The 16,194-nt window shown below is 47.8% G+C and overlaps 1 protein-coding gene across 26 annotated transcripts in view; it reads right to left on the bottom strand.

Annotated features, from left to right (window-relative positions):
* MAP4 (microtubule associated protein 4) overlaps positions 1–16,194 on the bottom strand; it is a 214,632-nt gene that overhangs the window by 137,831 nt on the left and 60,607 nt on the right. For all 26 annotated transcript variants that reach the window (XM_083466492.1, XM_083466514.1, XM_083466495.1 and 23 more), the window contains exon 4: positions 6,017–6,085. In XM_083466492.1, the coding sequence (XP_083322618.1) occupies positions 6,017–6,085 (69 nt within the window). The remainder of the gene's footprint in view (positions 1–6,016; positions 6,086–16,194) is intronic.

The following is a 16,194-nucleotide window of genomic DNA, read 5'->3' as shown; positions in this document are numbered from 1 at the left end:
GAGAGAGACAGAGAGAGAGAGAGAGAGAGAGAGAGAGAGAGAGAGTCAGTCATGCTTGTTGTGCGGAAAGGAAGCAGCCAGTCAACAGTACGAAACATGCAGCAGGAAGTTGGGAGCCCCTCTCTGGTCATGTCACAGGGCAGGGCAGGGGGAGATTCCTAAAAATACTGTGGGGAGTCGATGCGTTTGGGTATGGCTCTGTCTATGCATTAAGGCTGCAGACCCTGCGACCTTGAGCAGAAAAGTTTGCCTTTGAAGGGAGCCCGGGTTTGCAAGGGAGCTAACAGGACCTTGCTAGGATGGAAAGAGCAGCACTCTTCATAGAATCGTAGAATTGGAAAGTACGCTCAGGATCATCTAGTGCAACCCCCTGGAATAGCAGGAATATGCAGCTGTCCCGTACGGGGATCAAACCTGCAAGCTTGGCATTATCAGCGCCATTGTTCTGGCCAACTGAGCTATCCATGTCAAGCAAAAATAAGAAATAAAAAAATCAGGCCTGGCTGAATATGTAGCACCCGTTCACTGATTTCAATGGGTCTTGTGCTGGAACAGTCAGCATCTAGTCTTCACCCCCACTCAACCCCCGCCCACTGCTTCACGTGCACAAAGAAAACCGAGGCAGCAGCACTTTCAAGGGACCCAGAAACACAAGCGATGTCCAGCATTTTCCGAGTCTCAGGACATTTGATCGTCTTGCGTTCTGGAGCTGCCTGATGAACCTGGATGTTTGCAGCTAAGAAACCTGGTCCTTCCCACCACCAGCTCGCAAGACAACGTGCCGGGAATCATTCCTGAAGGCCACATAAGACAACAGATTGGAAGAGTGTCGCTACAGAAATGCCACAACTCAACACACACACAGTCCACAGCTGGCACACGCCACAGGGGGCTGGAGCTCCTCTTGCCCTTCCTAGACTGGGTTTCTTCCACTGAGCCTGAACGCCATGTTGCAAACACACCCTCGCAGACACGCTGCACTCCTCACACTGTAGGGGGTTGGAGTAGATGGTCACCAGGGTCCCTTCCAACTCCATTAGTCTATGATTCTTCTACCATAATGCATGGTAAAGGTAAAGGTAAAGGGACCCCTGACCATTAGGTCCAGTCGTGACCGACTCTGGGGTTGTGGCGCCCATCTCGCTTTATTGGCCGAGGGAGCCGCCATACAGCTTCTGGGTCATGTGGCCAGCATGACTAAGCCACTTCTGGCAAACCAGAGCAGCGCACAGAAACGCCGTTTACTTTCCCGTCGGAGCAGTACCTATTTATCTACTTGCACTTTGAGGTGCTTTCGAACTGCTAGGTTGGCAGGAGCAGGGACCAAGCAACAGGAGCTCACTCCGTTGCGGCGATTCGAACCGCCGACCTTTTGATCGGCAAGTCCTAGGCTCTGTGGTTTAACCCACAGAGCCACCCGCGTCCCACATAACGCATGGTACTGCATACCAAAAGGGGTGAAAAACTGTGTTTTTAAAAGGGGCTTTCTGCAATTCTAGAAGATAGCTGTCTTTGCCAACTTGGTGCCCGCCAGAGGTTCGGGGATTCCAGCTCCTACCATCCCTGACCACTGGGCATGCTGGCTAGGACTACTGGGAACTGGAAATCCAGAAACATTTGGAGATGCCCAGCTTGGAAAGCCTGATTTAAGCCATGATCCTGCCATCACAAAGAGGTATTGAGGCCCAGGTGACTTGACCTACTCTATTTCTCCATAAGCCACCTATTTTGGGCCCTGAGATAATTTATGCAGCTAGACAACCATGCAGCCTATAGTTACTCCTAATTCCTGTCTGGGTGGTCTCGAATGCATCACTTCTGACATGAGGTCAACTGCAAACATCTGTCTCCCTCCCCTCATTTCTGCTGTAGACTAACACAGACAGCAGATACGACTGCAGAAAGAGGAGCCACGCCCATACCATCTTCTGAACTATCTTGGTCCCTTAAGATGCCCCAGGCAGATATTTGCCTCAAGAAAATATCTCCCTTTTCACTACTCACCTCCAACCTCTGCAGCCATTCCCTCCAATCTGCAGAGAATGATTTATGCAGCGCATGCCAAGCCATTGTAAGGCTGCAAAAGCAAGCCAGCAGGCTGCCAGGGTTTTAAAAATATTTACTCAAAGCCAAAGAAAAGCTGTATTTTCCTTATTTTTACTCTTAAGCACCTGCACATCTTTCTCTGCAGCCTTGAAAGCTCTACAATCACCTCTCCTAAAATTAGGATGGCGCCAACAATCTGTTCTTTTAGGCACTTCCTCAAGATGTTTTCATTCAAGGCAAGCTTTTCCAAGGTAGCATTGTTAGATACTGCCACCTTGCTAGCTCTGCAGATAGATTTAATGTGTTTTAATTTTTGTTTCTTTTTCTTTTTGTGTGTTTTGAAATGGTGGGTATTGTGTAAACCGTTAAAATAAGCAAACTGTAAATTATTATCTCTCCTTGCCTGAACTTCTCAATGCGTAGGTCTTTGCCCTGCTGTGCAAGGCGGGAAACGAATCCAGAGCTTGGGGGGGGGGGCTTCCATCAGCACCACGCACAACGCATCCAGGATCTCTCACTGTGCTTGGAACAATGCAGCTTGGCAGGACTGAGATGCCAGCAGCCATCATCAGTAGGTACACGGGACACCATAAGCAGCCCTCTCCCAACACACACACAGACACACATACAAAATGTGAGGATAATGATTTATAGCCGCACCTAAATGCTCCTAAAGAAATGAAGCAAGGAAGCACAAGCTCATCTAGGCTGTAAATCAGGGATTGGAAATCTGTGGTCCTCCAGATGTTGCTACACTACAACTTCCATCATCTCTGATCACTGGGTCAAGCTGGCTAGGGATGATGGGAACTAGAGTCCAACAGCATCTGTGGAACGCCACAGGTTGCCCATCAACTGCTGGAGATGGGCAGGGGGCACACGGGCAGTGCCAGTGTGGGGAATGCTCTTTACACTGGGGTGGGGTGGAGAGAAGGCTTTTAAGCAGCTGGGTGCATGAATTCTATGGGCAGAACAAGGGCAGCAGGTGCTAAACAAATTCAAGCCAGGGGATGGATAGTTTGCACCAGCCGGACCTTCATCCTTGCATTTATCGCCAGTACAGCTTTACCCTTCTTATTCCTGCCTGTAGAGGAGTTCAATGTGATTGGAAGTGGGTCGCTAACCCAACCCCTCAAGGTACTCCTCAGTCCGGTCAGATACTTTGGGTTCCTACTTGGCTTTGAGACCAGCTCAGGAACTGTTCATATAAGCGAGTGCAAAAGAATTCCATGAAAAGGTTGACGGTGTGAAAAATTGGGGAAACAGAGGAAAGCCACAGAGACTACAAGGATTGCATCACAATTTCTAATTACAAGTCTGTGAAGTCAAGAGATATGAATGCATTACAGAGGGAAGTTACTATTCTGGGTAGCCGATAGTGGAAAGTTCATGGGCAACAATGATCCTCAGGGTTCACTGTTTCTGCAAGTAATGTATCAGGTGGGCATGAAGTAGATGGTCTTCCCCTAGTAGGCCACTAGCCAATGTTCCAATGGGCAATCTAGTGCAGCCTTCCCAAGCACGATGGCCTCCTGATATTGCTAGTCTACAACTTCCATCGGTGCTGGCTGAGGTTGATGGGAGTGGTTCAAAACATCTGGAGAGCACCAGGCTGGGAAAACCTAATAGGAACGTGAGAGATGCCCTGCAGCTGGAACAAGCCAATGGCCCACCTAGTCCAGAATCCTGTCCTCACAGTGACCAGCCAGATGCCTACAGGAAGCCCCCAAGGAGGAATCGGGCTCTCCTCACTTGCAAATCCCAGCTATGGCTATTCAGAGACACACTGCCTCTGAAACTGGAGGTAGAAACATAAGCCATAGAATCAAAGAATTGTAGAGTTAGAAGGGACCCAAGGGTCATCTAGTCCAACCCCCTGCAATGCTAGCAGCCATTGTTAGCCTTTTCCTCCATGCCTCTCTCTGCCTTTGAAGTCATCTAGTTGGTGTCCACTACTAGTTGGTGTAAGAAGTAGCCAATATGCCCTTGAGACATTGGTGGGCTACAATTCTTATCAGCTCCAGCCAGCATCACTAGATAGTCCTTGATCTGAACCCGCAAGATACTTGAGTTCTGAAGCAGGAGTGCATACCTGGAATAAAGTGGGCCTAATTTTGTCTTTTAAACAGCTGCTTTTTATTTTTAGAGCTGGATTGCACTACATATATTGAAAGAATGGTGCTCTGTTTTAACTGTCTTGTGTGACCCACATTGGCAGGGCTTTACCCTGAGAGGCAGCATAGATACGTTGGAATAAATCAATCCTTAAAATAAATAACGGAAAAAAGAACCACTAGACAAGCCAAAATGTTAAAGAGGGCATGGATGTGCACGTTGCCTGCATACCCATCTTCCAGATCACAAGCAGATTTAAGAGTCCATAATCACACCCAGGTGAACAGCACCTGCTGTTTCTAAGGGAGGGTCTTCCTTGCACACTGGAGAGGCACTCTCCCAATTTGAAGGGGCGGAGATGGAAGTGACTCAACAGCACCGAAGCAATCCTGAGTTCAGCCTGAGTTTCATTTTAAAAGCATCCTTCTTAATGGGACACTAGAAGCCAGTTTGAACCCAACACCACTCAGCGATCGGAGGCAGTGAGGCCCACGAGATGCCTCCTGGAAACATCTTCATGCTCAATGGCATTTTCTAAACTGATTTACAAAAGTTGTTCTGAAGCAGAAGAGCGGTTTGGTGGGAGGGGAAGAGGAAGAACTTCCTGGACTGTGGGACTACTACGAGGGTCAGAAAAGTCTTTCACAAAACGCTAGCAACAGGACAAGACAAACACAACATTTTGCAGAAAAGGGAAAAGGTTACATCAAGTAATGAGCGCCTGGAAAGATATAATCCCGTGTTTAAAAAAACACAAAAAGCCCTAATCTTAGGTCCCTGGGCAATGACTAGGAGGGAAGACCTCAAACCAAAAAGAGAGAGACCCCCTTCACTGACTACTAAACAAAAGCACAAAAAGTGAAGCTGTGAGTGAACTTTTTAATACAGTGGTGCCCCGCAAGACGAATGCCTCGCAAGACGGAAAACTCGCTAGATGAAAGAGTTTTCCGTTTTGGAGGTGCTTCGCAAAATGAATCTCCTATGGGCTTGCTTCGCAAGACGAAAATGTCTTGCGAGTTCCTGTGGGTTTTCCCCCCTCCCCCCCCTTTTCTAAGCCGCTAAGCCGCTTATCAGCTGATCCGATAAGCCGATAAGCCGCTAATAGCCGCTAATAGCGCTAACCCGCTAATCCGTCAATGGGCTTGCTTCGCAAGACGAAAAAACCGCTAGATGAAGAGAATCACAGAACGGATTCTTTTCGTCTTGCGAGGCACCACTGTATAACTAATGAATAAGGTATACATCTCACTCACTTCCAAAGGTAGCAGCTGCAGGTTTCAGGAAAAAATAAGGCTTGAGATTGTGTATAATTGGACTCTTGTATGCCGCTACAGTCTTGGAGATATGGCTCAGCATATAGATCAATTTAGATTATTGTGTCTGAAAAGGCTACTGCAGCATTAATGCATTAACTGCCACTGCCCTCCGGGACTCATGCAGAAAGCATTGCTTCTTTTAGAAAGAATGCCACCGAAGACTGCTAAAGCATTTGGCAACATCAGGACTCACCTAGATTATATTGATAACAACTTTTGAACTGTGCAGGGGGTGTGACATATTCACTTCTGCGTGTATGGGGGCAACATTAACCTCTATGGAGAATTTGGTTCATGTACCTTACAGTTCCAGAAATGTTTTAATCCTTGGAATATAATCTAGGTTCCCCTTAGATGTTTGATGATGCCATACATTTTTGTGAGATACCTGTTCGTATTAAATGTTGCCTTGTGTACTGTTCAGCAGCTATGGCTAAGAGACTGGGGGTTTTTTGGATAGGAGGGAAGAAGCCCACGTGGTTCCAATATTTCCCTTACATCATCATGGGATGGACAAATACAGGCCATTGAAATCTTACCCTTCCTGGTGCCTTCTATTCCATGGTCGCCATTCTCGACCACAGCAGCTGGTCCAGTCGCTGACGTACCTAAAAAGACAGAGACAGTCTCATCAACTGGGAGGAATCTCACTGCCTTCATTTTCACTCTTCACGGGGTTTTAACATGCAGGCTGCATAAACCTCTTCAAGTGTACTTCCCTGTAAAGGGCTGGGGTTAGGGTTAGGGTCTGCAACTTTTGACTGAGTTTGGTAGCCAGCTGTTTTTACCAGTAGCCAGCCATGCCATTCTTGCACCAGTTCCACAGGGGCAGGCTGTATTCACCGCCCAGCAAAGTAGTTTGCAGGGAAGGAGCAAGGGAGAAAGTGCTGCACATTCTGTAACCTGCAGGGTTAGAAACCCAGATATATAATCTTATCACCAAATGGCAGCTTAAACCTGGGTTACTGTTGCCACAATGGAATGCCTAGGCACCTTTTTTGCAGTGGGATTTGTTGTTATTGTTATTCGTTCAATTTTGTTTTTATAGCGCTATATTTTAAAGGAGAAATCTGAAAGCGGTTTACAAGACATTAAAACATCAAATAAAGCAAAATCAAGCTTAAAAGAAAATATTTCAGATCCTTCTCTAAGTGATATTTTGCTTTCCCCAGTTGCCAGCCTGGCACCCGGAAGTCTCCATGAGGCCACAATTGGACCTGTGTGAGTAGCAAAATGCACCTGGCTGGTTTATAACACTGGCAGCCTGTGAGCCTAAATATGGGAATTTGTGAAGGTCTATCCCACCTCAGCACCGTGACTGGCTTTCAAATGGCTTGTAATTCATAAAGTGCAAAAATACAAAGATTAAAATAAAGCCTGAAGAGAAGTTAAAAATACAAGGAACAGCAGCATAGTACTTGCTTAAGTGCATCCTGCCTTTCTGAGCAAAAGTAATATCAAGGTGGCGTACTGTTTAAAAACAAATGAAAACAATTCAAAATACAGCAAAGCAGTGAAAACAGATGATTTAAAGTGGGGATGGGGCTGTGGCCTTCCAAGTGTAGTTGGACTCCCGAATGGTCCAGACAGCATGGCACAATGGCCAGGGGTGATGGGAGTGGTTGTCCAACAACTATAGGGATACAGGTTCCTGCACTAGAATTCTACAGGATGGGGTTTTAGTGTGTGAAAACAGTCCAGATCCAATGATCCCACCTCTAGATGATGGCGACGTTAGGCGCCATCCTGGCATCTTCACTTGGGTCGCAAGTGGTCAAAGGCCAGGAGCAAAATGCACCTGGCTCCTGGCTAATTTCAAACACTGCTTATTGGTGGCAGATCTTCCTGCTGCAAAACCAAAGCAGGAGCTTGCGCCGCTATGGCACATATGCAACATTCATCTCTCTTGGCTCAGCTTTCCCTACAAAGCTAGGGAACAGATGGCATTGTGGTACTAGGCAGGTTTACACACCTGACAAGGGAAACTCAAGGGAGAGAGATTTGTTAAAACCTTCCTCTGATTGCACCTTTTGGAAGGTGACCTTATTTGGCTGCCTCTAGAGATGGCCCCCACAAAGGCAGCCAGTGTTCAAAAGGGCTGCGGCTTCCGATAAGAGGCTGTCGCCTCCAGCGTTCTCAGGTGTCCCCAACGTCGCATTTTGTAAAGTGGGTTGGTTGCATTCCAGCCGCTTCTTTCCAGCAGCGTAGCTAGGCAGGAAAGACACGTGGCTTGGGCGTGCTGCAGGCCCCGCGGTGTCGCCCCCCATGGTGTGCCGCCCAGTGCCCCCCGACCCCCCTAGCTACGCCTCTGCCTCTTTCTCAGGGACATCAAGCAATTGAATTTACAAGGTGGCAAAGCGAGCTCCCCGCTGGTGCCACAGAGCTCTGCCATTTCAAGGGCTTTAAAGAGCTGGATTCGCATAAATTAAGACGCTTTTACACACACTGAAAACAGGCTTTGCGGAGATCTAATCCAGCTATTCCAACGGGAAAGAAGACTCCTTCCTGCACGACAGCATCTGGGAACAGGGATGCTTGCATAAATCAAAACAGCTTATCTGCAGAACAGGGCTGAGGAAACCCCATCAAAGGACCCAACTGTCTTCAAAAAGCAGCCCCAGCTGCACAGACAAGAGCTAAATGAAAAACAGGCCCCAAGAAGGCATCTTGCTCCGTCCCATCTCCCAGAGGGGTGTGGGGCTTCCCTTCGCTCTTCTCGCTTACAATTCCCCCTCAAGCTAACCGAGAGGAGTGAGGCTCCCTGCACAAAAGGATTCAGCTCATGGATAAATGGAAATCAACCGGGCCATTACCACTGTCCGCGAGGCCAGATGTGGCTCGGCACAGCTGCCCACAGCTCTCCCCGCCCGCAACTTTGCAGCACTTGAGCCGGAGGTGGTGGTGATTGCCTTCTGTCTCTGCAATTTGGAGTACTGGCTCCCTGCACATTGCGTAGCATTTAAACATTTTAGCTTTCCTTCCCCTCCCAATGCACAAACACACACCCCTTCCAAAAACTCCTTTTATTTTAAGAACCTGTTTTTTAAGAGCGCAAAACGAACCAAGATGTCCAAAGTCCGTAATCCTGGCCCAAATGATTAGATGGTACTTACATCTGGCTAAAGGATCAAAGGATTGGGTTTTTTTTTATATAAACAACCCTTAGAGCCACAGCACGCCCTAAAAAACAGATAATCCCGAGCGAGGAAGATGGGGCCAATATATTAAGCCTAATCACTCCCCCCCCCCAAAGGCATGCCTCGGAAACGTGCAGCCGCATGATTTCACGCGTAAGGGCACAGCGATAAAGGCCGCCAGAGGAGGGTTGGACAGATGGTTCGGCCTGCTCAGCGCCCCGTCTCTTGCTGCTGCAAAAGAAAATGCCTCAAGGAGAACCAGGCAGTGCGGAGTACAGATCTGTCTTGCCGCAGCCAGACCTCTACAGGAAGGCTGGTTGCTTGAGGATGAGGCTGTGTCCTTCAATACTCTGATCCAATAGCCACTGATCAGGCCTCATGCCTCAGTCCCAGCACATACATCCCAACACCAGGGGCAAGCTGCAGAATATGTTACACTGGGAATGGGCTGGGCGAAAGAGGAATAAAATGGAAAGCCCAGCAGGCACAGGAGATGGGTGTATTAATTCAAATTATAATGTTCTAATGCCAACAGGTTCCAAAGCACAGGGCTGTTCATCAGGAGATGAGGGAAACCAAACATCTATGATCGTTCCCAACAGGTTTGAAGCAGCCTGGAAGCAGGATCAGGCCAATGGCCCATCTAGTCCATCATCCTGTTCATACAGGGCCCACCTAGATGTCCATGGGAAGACTTGGTCCAAGGCAGCTTCTATGTAACCAATGGACCCCTTACATTCTTACTGGTGGGATTTAAAAGGGGGATTAGAGAAATTCAGAGAGAATAAAGCTATCAATGGCTGCTGGATGGGATGACTATATGCTACCTTCAGGATCTGAGCAGCATGAGCCTTTGAATCACCAGACTCCAAGGACAGAGATTTTACCCATTTCAGTCTCAAGCACTAGAGCAAGCTATGTGCCAGTTCTTTGAGAGCACCGTGAAAATTTCATTTCATTTTCAATTTGTGTAACGCCTTTCTCTATTACTATACGCAAAGTGGTTTACAAGATGAAGAAGCAGCAAAATAAGACAGCAAAGATCACACAAGTAATAACAATCTGATCCAATACAAAAAAGTCACAGTAACTTTAAAATAAACAACTTATATCAAATAAAGCAACATTCAATTATCCATTAGAATGTAATAGTAAACAGTAAAATTAAATACCAGCAAATGGCACTTATCAATTACAATAAAGAATTACTAAGCGATAATCAATAAAAATAACCACAAGCTACAATGCATAAAGGTAAAGGTAAAGCCCTGTCGTGGACGACTCTGGGGTTGCGGCACTCATCTCGCTTTATTGGCTGAGGGAGCCAGCGTACAGCTTCTGGGTCATGTGGACAACATGACTAAGCCGCTTCTGGCGAACCAGAGCAGCGCACGGAAAGGCCGTTTACCTTTCTGCCAGAGTGGTGCCTATTAATCTCCTTGCACTTTGATGTGCTTTCGAACTGCTAGGTTGGCAGGAGCAGGGACCGAGCAACGGGAGCTCACCCCATCACGGAGATTCGAACCGCCAACCTTCTGATTGGCAAGTCCTAGGCTCTGTGGTTTAACCCACAGCACCACCCGCGACCCATAAAATGCCCCAAAACCTACAAGACCATCTAAAAGGATCAGATGGAGAAACAAGGACACACAACTTATAAAATTGTTTTTTAAAAATATCCCCGAACTCCTCTTCCCCCTTCCTAGCTACTTCTGCTATTCTCAAAGTCATGGTCTAGGAAAGGGTCCTAGGGCTGGGGGGCAAGGCAGGTGGAAAAGCCATGGCCTGGTGGGCAGCAGAAAGTCTCGCCCATCCAGAGGTTAGAGTGCACTTTGTTAGACACTCACCATCTTTCATCTCAAGCATGAAAATGCTTCTCTCTACCAAACTTCCAGCCCCAAAATCTTCAAGGAAAAATAAATGTTGGCTGCATGAGATTCATATTACTGCACGGAGACGGGGAAAGGAGAGACGCAAGGAGACATTTCAGGCACTTCTGCTCAATTCTTCCAATCTCTTGTGAGTCTGTTGTTGTCGCTCTGCTATGGGGACTTGGATACGCTGCAATTTACGTTCACCAAGAGAATATGACCAGCACCCTCTGCTGGGCACTGGAGAACTTTAAATGTTCAAGCCGAGCTAGATCAGAAATTTGGAATAACGAAATTTATACAAATGAGACCCTAACAAAAGTGTGTTGGAAGAAAAGGATAAGGGTAAGGAGCGTTTGGCTGCTGAAGCTGAAACTCCAGCTGCTTCTCGTTGGGTTGCGGGGTGAGGAAATATTACGGCTTGCAATTTCTTCTCTTCAATTCCTTCTCCCGTCATGCACAGCCTTATCGTTTTATGCAATAAATTGGATATCCCTCCACGACAACTGCCTTACTTTATCTGGTCAGTGCAGAGTTCAAACTGCCATCTTTATTGGGACGCATTGTTAATCTCTCCTCGTTGCCCCGTCAAAAGTTAGGGGCAGCACATATCTGAGCTGCCTCAAGAACCAACCCAAGACCAAACTTTCTGAGGTTAAAGCAGAGGCGCTGAGTAAGCACGGCTTCCAGGAGGGCAGGAGGGGGAGATGCAAGGCTTCGCCTGCTCCCCAAGCAATCCCCTGGCATTACATAAAGGATGGAGTAAGAGGATTAGCCGGCACTTGTCAAATTATGACGTTCAGCCACTTGGTAAGACCAACTTGCTGGCTATTATCCCCGTGGGAGGAAAAAAAATAATGTCGTCCCAATGATGTGTTAATGGGGAAGGGAAGAGATGCACAGCGGCCCCAAAACGCTTTTGTGCAAGACGAAATCCTGGCCAATTTCTGTTTGGATTGGCAGCCCCTCCTCTCCAAGCCCAAGCCCTCCGGGTCCAGGTGGGACTCCATCTGACCGCTCCTTAAGCCTTGTCTAATCTGGCTGAAGGATTTCAGTTAGACACAACCCCCTCCCAAGCAACGGAGATGGGAGGGTTAGATCTTGAAGGGTTGTTTACAGCCCCGCCTGGACTGCGTGCAGGAAAACGGAAGGGGGCGCCTGCACAAGTTCTTTTCCCACAGATGATGGTCCAACAGCAGAAAGCCTCTATTCAAATTCCCCAGAAGGCCAGTCCTGCTTTGCTAAGGATCGAGACAGCGGGACAACACAATCACACCACTGAAGCCTGCACAAATGGTTAGGGAAGTGTCCTGTGTACAGCCTCTTTGCAGCGGGTTATTCCGGCATTGCAGGGGGGGTGGGCTAGATGGCCCTTGAGGTCCCTTTGCAACTCTACAATTCTATGACTCTACATGCAGCTGCTTCATAGGAGTTAGGCCACCAGCCCAGCTGGCCAGAAGTATCAACTCTTAACTGGAAGTGGTTCTCCAAGGTCTCAGATCAGGAGCTTCCCCTCGCCTGTTAGCAAAGGTGCTTCAAGAAGAGATGTCACAAATGGAACCTGGGTTGCTTCTGCATAGGAAGGAAGTGCTCTTCCTGCCAGGGGTGTGTGTGTTCTGCTTGGTTCCTGCCTTTCCCAGATGCAGCTCCAAGCAACATCAACAGCAGCTGGAGATGCACACCAGGTTTAAACGATCCTGACAGTACATCTCAGAACGGTGCCGGAAATAGAGTGCTGGGCTCTTGCGATGGATGGCTGAGTTCAAGTGCTGCCTCTTCCGAGATCATTGGGCAATCTTCCCCCCACCCCACCTGTCAGGGAATTGCCATCAGAGGCTAGGGAGAAGGAGAGGGTCTCTGATTCTGCAGGGGAAGGTCCAAGCGCCAGAGGGAGACTCAGCCGGGAAGAAGGGGAAGAGAATGAGTGTAACACCAGGGATCCAGGAGAGGAACGGGACAGGGAGGTGCAGGGGCTCCAGGACTCTTCGTTGGAAGTTAGCGAGGAGAGCCCAAGCACCCCGCTGCCCACGCCCACCCTGCGCAGGAGACTCCCGCGCAGTGAGAGGCGGAGACGATTGGGCGTCAAACAACTCTTATGTTGGCAGCGCTTTAAGAAACACCCACAGACAGATTCTACGAGTGACTAAGGGCAGCCACGCTAAGATGGGCTGCGTAGTCCGGAGGGTTTAACCAGGCAATCCGATGCTCAAACGGAGCAGGATTATGCACGAGTAACTCCCAACCACTACACCACCCAAAATAATCTTTATTAGTTTTCGGGTTATATACCCCACATACACTTGTGTTGCATTTTAAATTTATACTTGCTCCTAAGCACTGACTTCTCTCCTTCCTTCCTTCTGGTTTTTTATATCATGTATAATTTTATTGCATTATTTTCATCCATTTTGTATATTGTTATTCATTTTCCGTATTTGTCCATAGTATATCCATAAACAAATACCGTATTTTTCGCCTTATAGGGCGCACCTCGTTTTTTGGGGGGGGGAAATGAATAAAAAAAATTATTTCCCCCCCCAGCCGCGGGGCTGGGGCAGGGGAAGCCCGAGCTTCCTCTGACCCCAGCCCCCAGAACAGGCTGCTATCCGCAAGGCTTGCGGACACCTGCACGAAGCTCGGGGCGCCCTCCAGAGGGCGCCCCGTGCTTCGGGCTGCAGGCTGCTGCCCGCAAGCTTTGCGAGCCCACGGGAACTCCCGCCGGGTTTGCAAGGCTTGCGGATAGCTGCCTGAAGCCTGGAGAGCGAGAGGGGTCGGTGTGCAGTGACCCCTCTCGCTCTCCAGGCTTCAGCGAAAGCCTGCATTCGCCCCATAGGACGCACACACTTTTCCCCTTCATTTTTGGAGGGGAAAAAGTGCGTCCTATAGGGTGAAAAATACGGTAAATCCTCCTGTTTATACAATTCTTGTTGTCTGTCTGTATTCATTTACAACTACTGTTAGTTATATTAATCTCCTTATACATTTTGCTTCTTATTATTTTCATTATCCATCACTTTTCTTAATCTTTTCCGTTGTGAGGTTTATTTCCAATTCTACTGGTTTCACTATTTCATTTTATCTTTCCTATATACGACGTAAATTTTCCCCATTCTTTTTGAAATGTTTCCTCGCCCTGTTGTCTAATTTTCTCTGTTAATCTGGCTATTTCTGCATATTCCATTATCAATCATTGGGCAGTCTTAGGCATTGTCGCGCCATGAGCTACTTAGCCCAACATCAGTAAAAAATACAAATTTAGGGATGAGTTGCTAAGCTTGCAAGATCTACCACAAAGGCACACCGAGATTGCAGCCTTAAAATGGGCTCCAGAAGCCAGCACTGCTTCACTCTTATACAAAACTGAATAGGGCACACTGGTCCACAGCTGGTGCCAGCATTGCTTCTGAATGCCAATTGTTGGAAGCCACAGGAGAGGGGAGAAGGCTCCTGTGGTCAGATCCTGCTTGCCGGTTTCCCACAGGCATCTGGTTGGCAACTCTGAGAACTGGATCCTGGGCTAGGTGGGCCATTGGCCTGATCCAGCAGGCTCTCCTTATGTTCAGGTAAGGCACTTTTTGGGTGTCGTGGACCAAATTCCCTCAGGGGTAACCAGAGGGATCAGAGCCAGCAGTGTAAAGAACCATTCCACAGAACACAGAATGTGTGTGTGTACCGTATTTTTTGCTCTGTAAGACGAACCACTCTATAAGACGCACCTAGCTTTTGGAGAAGGAAAACAAGAAAAAAAATATTCTGAATCCCAGAAGCCAGAACAGCAAGAAGGCTCCTCCTGCCCTGAAGAGGCTTCATGCGGATAAGCCAGAAGCCAAACAGCAAGAGGGATCGCTCTTGGGAAAAGCCCCCAAGAGCCGCGCTCCCTTTAAAGAGTGTGCAGGGCGTGTGTGCGGCTTTTGGGGGCTTTTCCCCGAGGAGGGAGAAGGGCAGCTTGTCAGTCCCTTCCTCCACCTCCCGGAAAAGCCCCCAAGAGTCGCGCTGCCTTTAAAGAGCCGCGTGGAGCGTGTGTGCGGCTCTTGGGGGCTTTTGCCCGAGGAGGGAGAAGGGACTGACGGCCTGCCCCTCCCCAAGGGCCCCACACACGCTCCACGCGCCTCTTTAAAGGGAGCGCTGAGCAGAGCCTCCCGCCTGCATTTGCTCCATAAGATGCACACACATTTCCCCTTACTTTTTAGGAGGGGAAAAGTGTGTCTTAAGGAGCGAAAAATATGGTATATATCACTCAATCACTCACTTTCTCTCCCACACACCTCTTTCTTATTTCCCAGAGAACAGATCCCTTCCAGCTCCCAAACCCAAGGCTTCTCCTTCCTCGCACACAGGAAAACAGATGCCTGCTAGCCTCCATCAGAGTAGTAATAATAATAATAATAATAATAATAATAATAATAATAATAAATTTTATTTATATCCCGCCCTCCCCAGCCAAAGCTGGGCTCAGGGCGGCTAACAATAATAAAATAATACAACATTCCAAAATCATTTCATATAAAATTAATTCAATTTACTGCAATTTACTGCAAGGACCTGCCTTCCTACTTCCCAGGTTCACACTGCACTTCCTTCTTGACTTCTGGGCTCCACCAACTCATGGCTCCCTGCAAGATAACGGGGCTCTTTTTACCTCTTTCCCCACTACCCCATTTTTCACCCTGCTAATCCCTCCCAAAACATTTCAGCTTTCCCCTGCATCTCTCTCCATAGGGTCGTCTCTCTCACTTCCTTCTCTGATCCTTCTCATCCAAGCCAGCAGCAGACCTGATAACTAAGAGAAGACATGTTGCATTTGGAGAGCTGGACGGTGCATCAAATCAGCTTGAGGGACACATACAGGCTATGAGTTCTCCACCCCAGACCATCTGATTCACAATGATGAATATTCTAACACAAGTTTACGTTCCCAGACAAGGCAGCCAGGTCTTTGGAAGAATGCTGTCCCCTGAAAAGTAACATCTCAACATCTATTAGGGCCATACACCAGGTATTTCCGCAAAGATCCACCCAGCCCTGATGAAACAGAGGTGTCTCATTAAGATCCAGAGGCAAAAGTACCTAGCTAAATAGTTACACCCATGGATGTCATATTTTTCTCTCCTCCAGGACTGATCTCATTTTGCCTCAAGAAAGGGGGAAATTAGTAAGAAGGAAGAGAGCGGAAGGCAAGAGGTGTTCCCAAAATTCTAGAACCAGCAGGCCGAAAAAGAATGAGATCACCCCAGTGCAACCCTTGCCCCATCCAGGATTCTTCACACCAAAAGATGAACATACTTCCTCCTCCTTTCTCTGACAGCATAAATCAAATAAAGGGTTCAGTATCAAGTTAGTAAAATAATTCAGAGGGATGAAGCAAGCAAGACATTGTTCTCTCCAGAGCGACCAGATAAACCTTACTTTGGTCTGTCCAAGTCTCAAAATGGGGTATCTTATCAACCAAAACCCTTAGCCTTTCAAAGGTAAACAAATTTTCCTATTGCTTTATAACTGTTGATATTACAGTGGTGCCTCGCAAGACGAAAAGAATCCGTTCTGTGATTCTCTTCGTCTAGCGGTTTTTTAGTCTTGCGAAGCAAGCCCATTGACGGATTAGAGGATTAGCGCTATTAGCGGCTTTTAGCGGCTTATCGGATCAGCTGATAAGCGGCTTAGAAAAAGGGGGGAAGGGGGAAAAACCCGCAGGAACTCGCAAGACATTTT

The sequence above is a fragment of the Podarcis liolepis genome (genome assembly GCF_965112155.1).
Source record: "Podarcis liolepis genome assembly, chromosome: 12".
Lineage (NCBI taxonomy): Eukaryota > Metazoa > Chordata > Lepidosauria > Squamata > Lacertidae > Podarcis > Podarcis liolepis.
This window is presented reverse-complemented; position numbering and strand designations above follow the sequence as displayed.